The sequence below is a fragment of the Lissotriton vulgaris genome, chromosome 7, assembly GCF_964263255.1.
Source record: "Lissotriton vulgaris chromosome 7, aLisVul1.2, whole genome shotgun sequence".
Taxonomy (NCBI): domain Eukaryota; kingdom Metazoa; phylum Chordata; class Amphibia; order Caudata; family Salamandridae; genus Lissotriton; species Lissotriton vulgaris.
This window is the reverse complement of record NC_141695.1, coordinates 1732285752-1732299201: the sequence shown is the minus strand read 5'-3', so window position 1 is coordinate 1732299201 and position 13450 is coordinate 1732285752. Positions and strand designations below refer to the sequence as shown.

The window sequence follows — 13450 nt, the reverse complement described above, 5'->3', positions numbered from 1 at the left end:
CCTCGGAGCGGAACGGGGGGAGGCGGACTCTCTGTGTTCTTCCAGCGAGGAACGAGATGATCCACTTTAATGCCTTCTCTTGGATGCCGGTGTTGCTGAGGCGTTGGACTAAGGTGCGGTGGCAGACAGTGTCGAACGTGGCGGAGAGGTCCAGGAGAATGAGTGCCGCTGTTTCCTCGTTACCGAGAAGGGCTTGGATGTCGTTGGTGGCTGCGATGAGGGCGGTCTCGGTGCTGTGGTTGGCTCTGAAACCGGACTGCGAGGGGTCGGGGTATCCATTCGTCTCGAGGAAGGCGGCAAGCTGTCTGTTGGCGATCTTCTCGATGACTTTGGCAGGAAAAGGGAGGAGCGAGATGAGGCGGAAGTTTTTGAGGTCGGTGGGGTCCGCTGTTGGTTTCTGCAGTAGGGCGCTGAGCTCGGCGTGCTTCCAGCTCTCCGGGAAGGTGGCGGTGTCGAAGGAGGTGTTGATGACGTCTCGGAGTTGGGGTGCGATGGTGGAGTCGGCCTTGTTGAAGACGTGGTGGGAGCAGGGGTCAGTCGGAGATCCGGAGTGGATGGTGTTCATTGTGCGGGCTGTGTCTTCGGTGGTCACTGCGGTCCAGGTGCGGAGGCTGTTGTGGATGTCGGCAATCTTGCGGTGGAAAAATGAGGCGAGGGAGTCGCAGAGATCTTGTGAAGGGGTCCTTCACTATGGAACTCACTTCCTTTAGCCATCAAAAATGAAACGGTCTTCGCCCTATTTCGCAAATCTTTGAAAACCTAGCTTTTTTACCAGTAATCTCACGAAACACTCTTTTGCCTGCTCCGGTGCCGGGAAACCCTTTTTGGGTAGCTGCCGCACCTTACAAATCTAATAAATAAATAAATAAATACCATGGGCATTTGTCTACACACCAATGCTTTGTCACTTACTTTGCACTGCATAAAGACTTTACTATCCGCTATACTTCCATGTCCATCCCTGGCCATCAGAAGTGCAATCGTAATCTCTCTTTAGGTTTCACAATCCACATGTGACCTTCATGTGAAAATTCCAGACATCTGGCACCTAAACTCAATGGTGGTACTCACTTTGTTCCACAAATTAGTATGACATTTTTAACTGAAAAACTCATCCGGGAGCATGGGCCATGGTTTACCTAATGATTTGCCCTGACTAGCTACCACTTCCTCAATTATTTTGGAAATTGATTGATCTTTATCTACCTCAGTTCTCCACTCCTCATCTTTTATGGTTCCCATAGTGACTTCACATACACTCACCTCTTCATCCACAAATGCTTCTGACCTCTCCTCAATGTCATCTACTTCTAACAGTCTTGATAAATAATCTGCTGACAATTGTTCACTTCAGGAATATATTCCACAGCGAAGTCTTATTCCTGTAGTGTAATGCCCCCTCCTTATATGAGAGAAAACCACAACCAATCCCTTATTCTGAAACACTTCTCTCAAAGGTTTATGGTTGGGCTACTCTTTAAATTTCATACCCCAAATATTATTTCTGAATTTGCTTAGGTCTCAAAATATGGCCAATGCCCGTTTTGCAATAACTGAATAGTTTTCCTCTGCATCCTTGAGGCACAGGCAAACAAATGTTCCTCTTATCCCCTCTTCTGATTCAGCACTACCCCAAGCCTTTTAGCGCTAGCATTTGTTACCAAACATGTTTCATCCTCAGGAACAAAACCTTGTAAACATGGTCATTTTCAAGACCAGTTTTTACAGATTTAAACAGCTTCTGACAATTCACGTCCCAGAAAACCCACATTTTTTTCCTAACGTTCTGTTTTGTCACACTATTTTGAAATAGACTTGCAATAGTACTCAACCATTCCCAGAAATGATCCTAATAATTCCTTTTTTCTAGCATCTTTAGTTTTTGAATTGTATCAACAAACTATCCCTTGGGAGATACTGCATTCCTGAAATGTGGTGACCTAAATAATCTACTCCACATACACCAAACCTACAGTTCTTGTTCCTTAATGACAATTCACCTTTCCTCAATCCATGAAAGTGAAAACGAGGGTTTTTTCAGCCGGTGATTTCTATAGAAGCTCCAAAGTATGTCCTGAGTGTACCATCTGCACCACCCATTGGTTCAGGTCAATGTTATGGACTCCTAAGGGAAATTCTCCTCCACACTTGCTCAGATTGGGACAGTGGGCTGGGGAGCACCTTCTGGAAGTTCTTTTTTGTCGCAGGAGTGCAATTGAGAAGCGCTCCTCTTTCATCTGGCCAATCTACCCTAACCTTGCTTTAGGTTCCACTAGGATGTGTATTTCTGATCAAACCTGGTTTGTCGTGGGGAGTAATATGGTCGGCCTTGACCCTCATACCGATTGAAAGGTCCCTTGGAAGCTTGGGATATATACGAGCCACGATTTCTAACCTGACAGCGGGGAACGAGTCAAGCATGTGAATATATGAAAAATCCAACACTGGATAACTTTATAAAATGTGGGCCCTGTTGTCCTCAGTTCACGGTCTACAAGTATCCATATACCTCAATAGCCTTGTATCTTGGCTACATATCCTACTGCATGCACAGTTCTCCACTGCCCTTTGGGGATTACTTTGCTTCCTGTAACCCACCCCCAAAGGCAACTGAAAGAAAGAAAAAGAATTTACACACTCACCACTATTTCTGGTGATATCTATATTTTGTTGGCCATTCTGAACAATCCCACCTTTGCCTGTTATCTGTAGATTCAAAGCATACATGTTAATATACCAATCAAAATAATTATTATCATTCATATTTAGGTTAAGATTGTGGCACTGCATCAGTTTCAGGTGCACTAAAGTCCTGCGTCCAGAAGAAGTAGTTTGCCAGTTGTGGAAGCTGCAGTAGCTGGTCAGAAGATCAGAGAGAAGAACTGGATGGCAATTGAAAAAAAAGAGAAAGGTGGTCTAAGAGGGTGGGAAGGGACAGGCCTGTGTAAGTTTAGTAAATGTGCACCTATTTAGCATGAGTCTCCTGCCATAAAGTAAATTTCACTCATTGCATGCCTTGCTTTTTTGACCATTGGGCTCTCCTCTGAAGCAAGAAAGCCTTCCCATCTCAAAACAGGTACAGTTCACCCGCTTTAAAGAAACCATGAATAGACCCAGCAGACATGGGTGACGCTTGCCTGATTTCACTACTACAAAAGCCCTCTACATTATTTGAGCAAGGAAAGAACTACAGATTGTGTTGATTTTCAGGTTCTCTTGGATTCTTGTGAGGAAGGTGTGGTATTCACCAAAAGGAAGACCCGAACACAGGGTGGTGAACTCCAAAAACCATTTATTCTAAAGTATACACTGCCGTGACCTCAGCCACAGCCTCTCGAACTCCTGTCGCCTCAGAGTGTCTCCGGCGCTCGCCTTGGAACGCTGATCGCGGTGACATTCTAAGTGATGTCACCGCGAGCAGCACCATCACATGCGGAGCCGCCGGGGGAGGCAGAGAGAGGGAGATACCACACATCCCCCTTCCCTGTAGAAACAGAAAACATTAGGTAGAACAAAAAGCAGGAACCTGAAATGGAGGAAAAGCTTACAGCTTACATTAGGCAGCAATGTCAAAGGTTACATCATTACATATTGGTTGAAATGCCTGGGAGGTCTGATCACTCTCCTGTTAGACCTGAGACCTGGGAGAGGGACGCCTGACGGCCTCCTGCTGGCGAAACCGCTATCCAGTCTAGGACCACTCTCCCCCCCCCCTTGCACCTTCAGGGCCTTCTGCTGGAGGGTGGTACTTTACAACCCTCCCTAGGTTCCATATTTTTCCTTCTTGGGTTTTGACTGCATTCTTGAAAAGTTTTGTGATCTTTGTGGGACTGCTGTAGTCTGACCAGCTTGCCTTCCCTGTGGGAGCTCTGATTTTGATGTTGTCACCTACTTTGAAACCAACCTCCCGTGTGGCCTTGCGTTGGTCGTAACCTTCCTTTCTCACCTTCATGGCTTGTTCTTGCTTCCTCAGACTGTCCTTTACTTTGGCTCGGTCCGACCACCCCTTGTGCCATTCCATCCACCCCGGGGTAAGCTTAGTGTTGGGTGTCCTTGCGCGGAGCAGTTCGAACGGGGTGACGCCCGTCGACTGATGCGGCGTGAACCTGTATGCTTCCAGACGCCTCCACACCTCCTCTTTCCAACTTATGCCACTGGCTTTGGCCAGCTGGATGCTCTCCTTGATGGTTTTATTAAAACGCTCGACCATGCCATTGGTTTCTGGGTGGTACAATGCGCATCGCTTATGTCTGATGCCTCTTTCCCCCAGGAAGTCCTCCATCTCTTTCGAGCATAGTTGCACCCCGTTGTCGGTGAGGATGTTGCTGGGGAGCCCCTCTCGGATAAATACTTCCTGCAAGAATCCGATGACGGTTTTTGTTGTGACTTCATTGACGAGTTTTATCTCCGGCCATTGAGAATACAGATCCACAAGCACCAAGATGTAAGGTGTCCGCAGTTCCCCAGACATCGGACCCACGATGTCTAAAGCCAACTCGTCCCATGGTCCTGACGGGGGCGGCCTACACACCATGGGCGGTGTCTGTTGCTTCAGGACCTTGTCGCTGTTGCAGCACGGGATGCACTCCCTGATTCTTCTTTCTGTGACCAGGTCCATGTTCGGCCACCAATAGCTTTCCCTGAGTCCTTGCTTGGTCTTGGTGATACCTAAGTGCCCTTCGTGAGCTATCTCGACCAGGTTGCTTCTCACAGCAGCTGGTGGCACGAGCCTTGTTCCCCTGAACAGACATCCGTCAGCAATGGTTAGCTCGTCCTTAACAGCCTGGAAAGGCCATAGGTCTTCATCACGCTTGTCACCGTGCTTCCATCCATCCCTCACTCTTCTACAAACTTCTACCATGATCTTGTCCTCTTCCTGTGCCTTTCTCCACGTTTCTTCACCCAACGCCTTCTGGATGGTGCAGACATTCTCAACCATGAATCCTTCTTCATCTTCATCTGTTATATCTCGCATTTCACTTGCTTCTACATCACTTACGAGTCTGGACAGGCAGTCAGCTGCGAGGTTCTGTGTTCCCGGGACATACTCGACATTGAATGTGTACTCCTGGAGACTGACCACCCAACGCCTTATCCTGCTGGAGATGGCATCCAACCCCTTCCTGCTGAACACTTCTACCAGCGGTTTGTGGTCGGTTCGGAGGGTGAACTGCGTACCCCACAGGAAGTCTCTGAATTTGCCTACCGCCCAGGATACCGCCAATGCCTCTTTTTCGATGACTGAGTAGTTGTTCTCAGATTTTTGGAGCGACCTTGAGGTGAAGGCTACTGTTTCTTCTCCTTCCACGCCTTCCTGGGTGAGGACGGCTCCCAAGCCTTTTGCGCTTGCATCAGTGGTGAGGATAGTTGCCCGGCCGGGCAGGTAGGACCTCAAACTAGGGGCTTCTGCAAGAGCTCTCCTTACATCCTCGAACTCGCTCTGGCATTCTTGGCTCCATTTGAATTCGCTTTCTTTCTTCAGTAATAGCCTGATGGCGTAAGTCCTGCCTGCCAGGTTTCTAATGAACTTTCCATAAAACTCCAACATCCCCATGAAGGACTTGATCTCGTCTTTACTTTTGGGCGGTGACAGACTCACAATGGTGTTTTGCAGTTCGGCCTTGGGACGTATGCCTTCTGCTGTAATTTTGTGACCCAGGAAGTCCAACTCAGCACAGCTAAAAACACATTTGTTCTTCTTCACAGTAAGACCCTGGGACAAAAACCTCCTTAGCACACATCTCAGTCTCTCGTCGTGCTCAACTTGGTTCTTAGCGAAAACCAACACGTCATCCTGGTAACACATGACGCCAGGGATGCCTTTCAGGATGTTGCTCATGATTCTTTGGAAAACGGCAGCCGCCGAGACTAGGCCGAAAGGCATCCTTTTGAACTTGTAAGCGCCCATGGGTGTCACAAAAGCAGTGAGTTCCTGAGACTCCTCGTGAAGTTTTATCTGAAAATAGGCCGAGGTGAGATCGAGGGTGGAGAACACCTTGGCACCTTCTAGCATGCTCATCATTTGGGTGATGTTCGGCAAGGGGTATCGGTCAACGACGACCTCTTTGTTGAGTGCCCTCAAATCTATGCAGATCCGGACCGACCCATCCTTTTTCTTCGCTGCCACGATGGGCGCCAACCATTCGGTCGCTTCTACAGGTTCGATAACTCCAGCCTTGCACAGTTTCTCAAGTTCAGTTCTGACTTCCTCCTGAATGGCTATGGGGAGTCTTCTGACTTTAGCCACAACGGGCTTGGCGTGTTCCTTCAATTTTATTTTGTGACAGTAGTTCCTCAAACACCCAAGCCCTTCCCTAAACACCTCTTCAAATTCTCTTGTGATGTCAGCCTCCCCTTCCTGTATCTCCTGTATCAAAATCTGGGGATTGCTGTTGGGATTGAGGTACACTCCCAACCCTTTTTGTGCACGCCACCCCAAAATGTTGTCTCCTACAGTGGACACATATACTTTTGACACGGTAGACCTGTTTCTGTATTCAATCCTACTCAGGAAGTATCCTTTCATGGAGATGGGGCACCCCGCATACCCTCCTGGTCTCAGGTCTAACCTCTTAAGAATTATCTTTCCTTTGGACACACGTGAGAACTCCTTGGCATTGATAATAGTTATTCTGGAGCAGGAGTCAAACAATGCATCTAGATCAACCTCCCCTACTTTTATGGTGTCTTTAGGACTATCGACTTGATCTTCATCAACCTGTGCTGTAACTTCTGTACACATGTGGTTTCTCGGACCACACGCCTTCAACTCTTTTACTTGCACAACTAACTCGTCGCACACTACATTCGTTCTGTCTCTACTCTGCCTACTGGCCCCCTGCCCACTCTTGCAGTATTGCTTAAAATGGCCTTTCTTACCACACTTGTTACACGTGAACCTGAGGGCGGGACATTCCTTGTCGTTGGCCAGGTGCCCTTGCTTTCCACACCTGTAGCAGGTACCTCTGTATGACCCTCCCGGCCTGCCTTCCTTCTGCTCCTTGCCCACTGCCTTCTGACCTTTAACTACCGACACAGTCTCGCTTTCAGTCACTACCTCACTGACATTGGTCCTTTCATCATTCTTCTTCTCCCCTGCATCTTGCTTAATCTCCTTGACGCACTGTAACATGTGCTCAACCTGCTTAGCTATGATAAGGACCTCTCTCAAAGGTGGGTCATCCTTAAGCCATAGCTCCTCACGCACTCGCTCCATCCTGCAGGTCAAAACAAACTGGTCCCTTATCCTCTCCTCGCTTGCTCCTCCAAACTTGCACGTTGCAGCTAACTTCCTCAACTCAGACACAAAATCTTCTATAGACTCCCCCTCCTTTTGTGCCCTCTTGCCAAAATGGTACCTCTCCATTATGGTGCTGGTCTTGGGGAGGTAGTGCAAATCTAACTTCTTGAGACTAATTTCAAATTCATTCAGACCTCTTGCCTCCTGTGCCCCTAAATCCGGGAGATGGTCTAGGACTTCCTCTCCCTCTGCGCCCAAGTAATAGGCTAGTAATGCAACCTTCCTTTCAAGACCTAAGTTGGGCCCACAAACAGTAGCGTAATTGAGGAACACCTTTTTCCATTTTTTCCACAGGATGGTGGGATCTCCTGGGTTAGTCAAGAAAAAGGGTGGAGGGGTCACACTTTGCATATTTAATTCACAATCAGCAGAGGGAAACTTTTATACTTTAAAATGCACCTACCCTCCGTATAACTAGCTGCGTACAGCGGGAACCTGAAATGTAAGCCAAATAACTGTGACTACAGAAAAGAGTGAGCTACCAGTGAGAACTTTTACACAGGAGAGGAAGTGCCTAACCAACCCTGCGCAGCTCCGCTTCCTAACTCACATATACATAAAGATAAAATCTGCCCCTCGAAAATTCAATACTGTGCTGTAAAGTTCTGAGACAGCGATGTTTCCTTTGTGCAATATGTCAGGACAGTACTCCAATCAACATAGTCTCATGCTGTGTTCTCAATAGTGCAACCAACTGATGTTTTTTCCACTGTACACACTGCGCTGCCAGCTGCCCCACAGTCATGCAGGCATGAGGCTAGGATTATTCTGACAAAGAAACCTGTCCTGCTGCGCTCGTAGGCTCCTTTCCCCTTCCACGTCGCGCTCCCAAAGGTCTCTGGGTGTTTTACACACGTTCTTCACAGCAGCCAAAACCCCTTCTTCTTCCTCGCAGCGCTGGTAATTACGCGTCAACGACAATCCAAACTGCTTTGTTTCAGGAGAGCACTTAAGCTCCTATACTCCTCACTTCAAACGCTGCCCAGTGAGAACTTCCCTTATCAGGATGCCAATTGTCACACTCCACTATGAGGATACATCAAAGAAGGCCAGGCTTATACTCGCCCCAGAGGCGACAACATGCAACGCTGCCCTAGTGAGTTGTCAAAAGTCACAGTTAGCCACACAACACATGGGCGGAAGACCGGAGTCTGAAAGGATGTCACGCGCCCCTGTGGTGTTTATGCCAACCGCTTCTTTAATTGCGTGTAGGGGGGACGCGCGATCACAGCCTTTACTTCAACAAAAATATGACAGGAGGCTCGAGCGGAGCTTGCGCCAATGTCTTAGAAAGTTCCTTTAGGGATAATTTCCTCCCCGCTAGCCAGGCTGATGTACATTAAATTTCCGTCAGTTTCAGCGCGTTATAAATGCTGCGCTAGAGTCAGGTAGACCGTCAAAGTGCTGCTAGGGTGCGCGCTGAGGCACGAAAGGAAGTCACCTTACTTTGTTTGAAGATCAGGGCATTTCTCTTCTTTTCACGCCTTACACCGCTCACAGCTGCCAGTTACCAGATGTTCCTCGGGTCACAGTTATTTGTCGCTTCAAACGGAGGCTCACAACGACGCCTGCTTCCGTGTAAGATTCTCAGCTGTGAACCTTGATCCTTCGTTTCTGCTGCCGCAGTTCCGATTTCCTTTCTTGGCGTGTTGAGGTCACGGGCCATCCCACCCTCGTCGCCAGTGTGGTATTCACCAAAAGGAAGACCCGAACACAGGGTGGTGAACTCCAAAAACCATTTATTCTAAAGTATACACTGCCGTGACCTCAGCCACAGCCTCTCGAACTCCTGTCGCCTCAGAGTGTCCCCGGCGCTCGCCTTGGAACGCTGATCGCTGTGACATTCTAAGTGATGTCACCGCGAGCAGCACCATCACATGCGGAGCCGCCGGGGGAGGCAGAGAGAGGGAGATACCACAGAAGGCTTTCAACCAGAGCAAGAATTAGTAGTGACTCCCATGATGGATGAATTGTGCATGATAGTGGACAGTGGCATTCAAGGTCCCTGAATTAATGTGATCTGTTTGCAGCCTTTGACATACTATCAACCAAAAAATGCTCTATTAGCTGCAGGAGTGCCCGGCACAGGTAAGAGCGGTGAGGCGGGCTCGGGGGAGTCAACATGTGACAGGATAGGTACAATTAAAATTTAAAAAAAACACTTGCCAAGTCAGCGATGCAGTGAGAGCAAGGTAAGTGGTTTTGATTCTGTTTGACCTGATGGAGTTGTTTTTCTGAACTTTAATGCATGGTACTAATGAAACATGAACTCTGGCTAACATGGGGGCTTTAGATTTCATACTCCATCTTGTATGTGATATTTAATGCCAAGTAATCTGCATCATGCGGATAAACTTGTATTTTCATGTCTCAGCAGAATCATGTTTGAATGTACTTTAGACAGGTAAGAAAACGACTTCCATATTAAACTGTTGCTTTGGTACAACTGTCCCTGTCCACAGTTGCACCCAGCTGTATTATCAGAATCACACATATTGTAACAATATTTGTTCTAGTACAGGTCGTGTCATTGGGAAGCTGCATGTTGTAGAATAATTTTTTTATAACATTTTTAAATTCATGTCACCACTTACTTGTTGTTTTTAAAAGCACTCTTCTCCTGGCACCACAGAACTCTGGTAAAGGAAACTCTCTACACAGCGGATCCTAGCGCTGGCTGGAGAATCGAATTTCCTTAACCACTCGCGCCGCCATTGACAGCGAGCCGAGAGGCCACACCCACTCGAGGCCACGCCCCCTACCTCGCTTCCTCCCTTGATAGTATGTGCTTACACCGTACGTGCAGCGGACGGGCGCAGCGGGCGCGCCGTTTGCGCGCCGAAGGCGCGCCTAAGGCAAGCCCGTCTGGGCACGTCTGGGCCCGGACGGTCCCAGGCCCAGCCACTATGCCCATTTCTCATAAGAAATACCCTGCCTATACCCGAGATATGTTACTGGCCTTGAACTAAAAAAAACAACCTACCTGCAACTACATCCATATGGGCGATAACCCATTCACCGTCTGCAGTCTCTGCAATCCACCCTGCGCAGAAACTGAACGCGGTGGCCTACAATTAGGCCTACTCAATTGCAGGTCGCTTGCTAAACATGCCCACGAAGTAAACCTCTTGATCTCCAACCATGCCATGGACATTCTGTTTCTCACTGAAACATGGCTCACCCCCAACAATGGTCCTGACATTGTCAACGCACTCCCTCCGGGCTACCAAATCTGCTCACTGAATAGACCGCGGGGCAGAGGAGGCAGTCTAGCGATAATATTCAAAGACTCCCTCACCTGCAGAATCCGGGATGGCAACATCAAAGACTGCGAAAGCCGCCACTTTACCATTCAAATCTCCCCAGTAACATCTCTGTCGGGGCTGCTTGTATATCGCACCCCTGGCCAACCCGCCGAGTTCCCCAGTAAACTCATTGACCATGTCACTCTCGAGTCTACAACTTCTTCAAACTACCTCTTATTAGGGGATCTCAATCTTCACTTCCTGGACCCAGCCGATACTTCCGCTGCCGAACTGCTACTCGACATCTCCTCTATTGGTCTCTGCCTAAAGAACCCACAAGCCACTCACGACAAAGGACAGTTACTAGACCCAATCTTTACAAACATTCAAGACCTTAACACCCGCGCGCACCTCCCTCTCCCCTGGACTGACCACTTCCTGGTCCCTTTCGAATGGCACATCAACATTCCCCCTCCCCAACCGCCCAAAATCAGAACGCTTATCAGGTGCTGGCACAAACTGGTCCCTGAAGAATGGGCAGCCAAACTTAGGGAAAACAACCCCCCTCCCACTCAAAACCCCATTAGAGCTGACACTGAATTTAATACATGGCTCACCCATTCACTGGATTGCCTCCTACCGAGATCCAGTACCCTTAAACGTACCAAGAGAGTTAACCCCTCCCCCTGGTACACCCCCGAACTGAATCTCCTACGGAAGGAATGCAAAAGAAATGAACGCATATGGAGGAAAGACAAGACAGCAGACAAGAAAGACATGTTTCGGGCCGCCATAAAAACCTACAAATGCGCGCTCCTTAAAACCAAGAGCTTATTCTACGAAGATAGAATTAAAAACTCGTCCTGCTCTGCTCAGGAAACCTTCTCCATTCTCAAAGAACTTCTTCATGCCCCAGATCCCCCCGCGAAACCCCTGGACCCCAAAGCAGCGGAAAGTAAATGTATTAAACTGGCCACTTTTTTCGACGAGAAAATTCAAAAAATTCTCGCATCCCTACCCCCCTTCGACGCCGGTCGCACAGACAGGGACTCCTCCAACTCTCCCCACAGCCCCGATGCCCCCATACCCCTTCTCGATACTTTCGGCCCAGTATCAATGGAAGAGGTAGCCGCGACAATGGCTACAATTAAAAGTGGTTCCCCCAGCGAAGCTACGCTTCCTGAAAAAAGTATCCTCCACTATTATCCCTCCTCTCACGTCCCTCATCAATGCCTCCCTGACACAAGGAGTAGTCCCTCCCAGCTGGAAAGCGGCGGTGGTTAAAGGTCTTCTGAAAAAACCTTCACTGGACCCCCAGGACCTAGCCAACTATAGGCCAATCTCCCTCCTCCCAGGAAACAGTAAAATCACGGAGAAGCTAGTGAATAAAAAACTATCACTATTCCTAGAAAGTAACAACTTACTCAGGAACTCCCAGACAGGCTTCCGCCCAGGCCAGGGCACTGACACAGCCCTCCTGGCGGCAGTAGAGAAGGCCAGAAGCATTCTGGATCCAGGAGGATCAGTCCTTGCTGGATGAGAAGACGGGGTTGAGTGTGTGTCCGGCGTAGTGGGTGGGGGTGGTGACCAGCTGCTTGAGTCCGAGGTTAGCGAGGTTGTCCAGCAGGGTGGTGGTGTTGCGGTCGTTGTTGTTCTCCAGGTGGAAGTTGAGGTCCCCGAGGAGGATGTAGTCAGCGGAGAGGAGTGCGTGCGGGCTGATGAAGTCGGCGATGTCTTCGCTGAATTGTGTGCGTTGTCCCAGGGGTCTGTAGATGAGGGTGCCTCTGAGGGTGGTTTTGGGGTTGATGTGGACCTGGAAGTGCAAGTGTTCGGCGGTAGTCAGGGTGTTGTCGGAGTTTGTCGTGATGCGGATGGTGTTCCTGTGGATGATGGCGATGCCTCCTCCGGTCTGGTTGATGCGGTCCCTTCGGATGATCTTGTAGCCGTCTGGGATGGCGATGGCGATGTCGGGCGCTGAAGAGGCGTTCATCCAGGTTTCCGTGAGGAAGGCGACATCTGGTGAGGTGGTGTCGAGCAGGTTCCAGAGCTCGACGGCGTGTCTGTGGACGGAGCGGGTGTTGAGCAGGATGCACTTCAGGTGGCTGCTGTTGTTGCTCGTCTTGGTCTTGGTGGGTGCGGGTGTAGTGCAGGTCCGGATGCAGGTGAACTCGCAGGAGCGGCAGCTGAAGGGTCCGTGGGTGCGTCTCGGGGTGGCTCGGTAGCATCCCGAGAATCGGCCGGTGTTGAGTGCGATGAGGGTGGCGGCGTCGTACCTCCGGCGGGTGGGCTGGGGTCTGCGAGGGCCAGGGGTCCTGACGCTGGGCGCGGTCCAGGCACGGACGGGCGCAGACGTTCTTACCTTTGGCGCACCTTCGGCGCTCAATCGGCGCTCCCGCTGCGCGCAATCGCTCTGGGGGCGTCATAAGTGAGGAGCCGGGAGGGCGGGTCAGCTGGGTGGCGGGAGCGGGCGGCCAATGGGCAGGAGGGGGGCGGAGACGCCGGGGGGCAGTGGCGGGAAGGAGGGCGGCTCGAGGGAGCGCACAGGTGGGGGAGGGTAGCACAAGGGGTACAGAAGGCAAATAAGGGGGAGGCAAGTGAGCAAATGCGACGGGGGACAGGTTAAGAACCGGGGGGAAACAGGAGAAAGAACAAGTGGAGGCAAGTTACACAACGGGGGGAGCAGGTGAAGATACGAGTGGAGGCAAGCTTACAAAACGGGCGGAAAACAGGAGAAAATGCGAGGGGAGCTAGTGGACAGTACAAAGCAGCATGCGCACAGATAACACAGGGGAGAATCAGGCACGCCGCAGCAGACAAACAGCGGCGAAAACGGGGGTGGTTGAAGGCAGTGCGCGGCACTCAGCAGGGCAGGGTCCTGGCCACAGCGGGCAGGAGCAGCGGAGGT

The 13450-nt window shown here is 50.0% G+C and overlaps 1 protein-coding gene across 1 annotated transcript in view; it reads right to left on the bottom strand.

Annotated features, from left to right (window-relative positions):
* Window positions 1-13450, bottom strand: part of LOC147706487 (alpha-2-macroglobulin-like protein 1) — a 287367-nt gene that overhangs the window by 172532 nt on the left and 101385 nt on the right. Inside the window, exon 13 of the mRNA XM_086929620.1 lies at window positions 2643-2706. Within this exon, the coding sequence (XP_086785746.1) occupies window positions 2643-2706 (64 nt within the window). The remainder of the gene's footprint in view (window positions 1-2642; window positions 2707-13450) is intronic.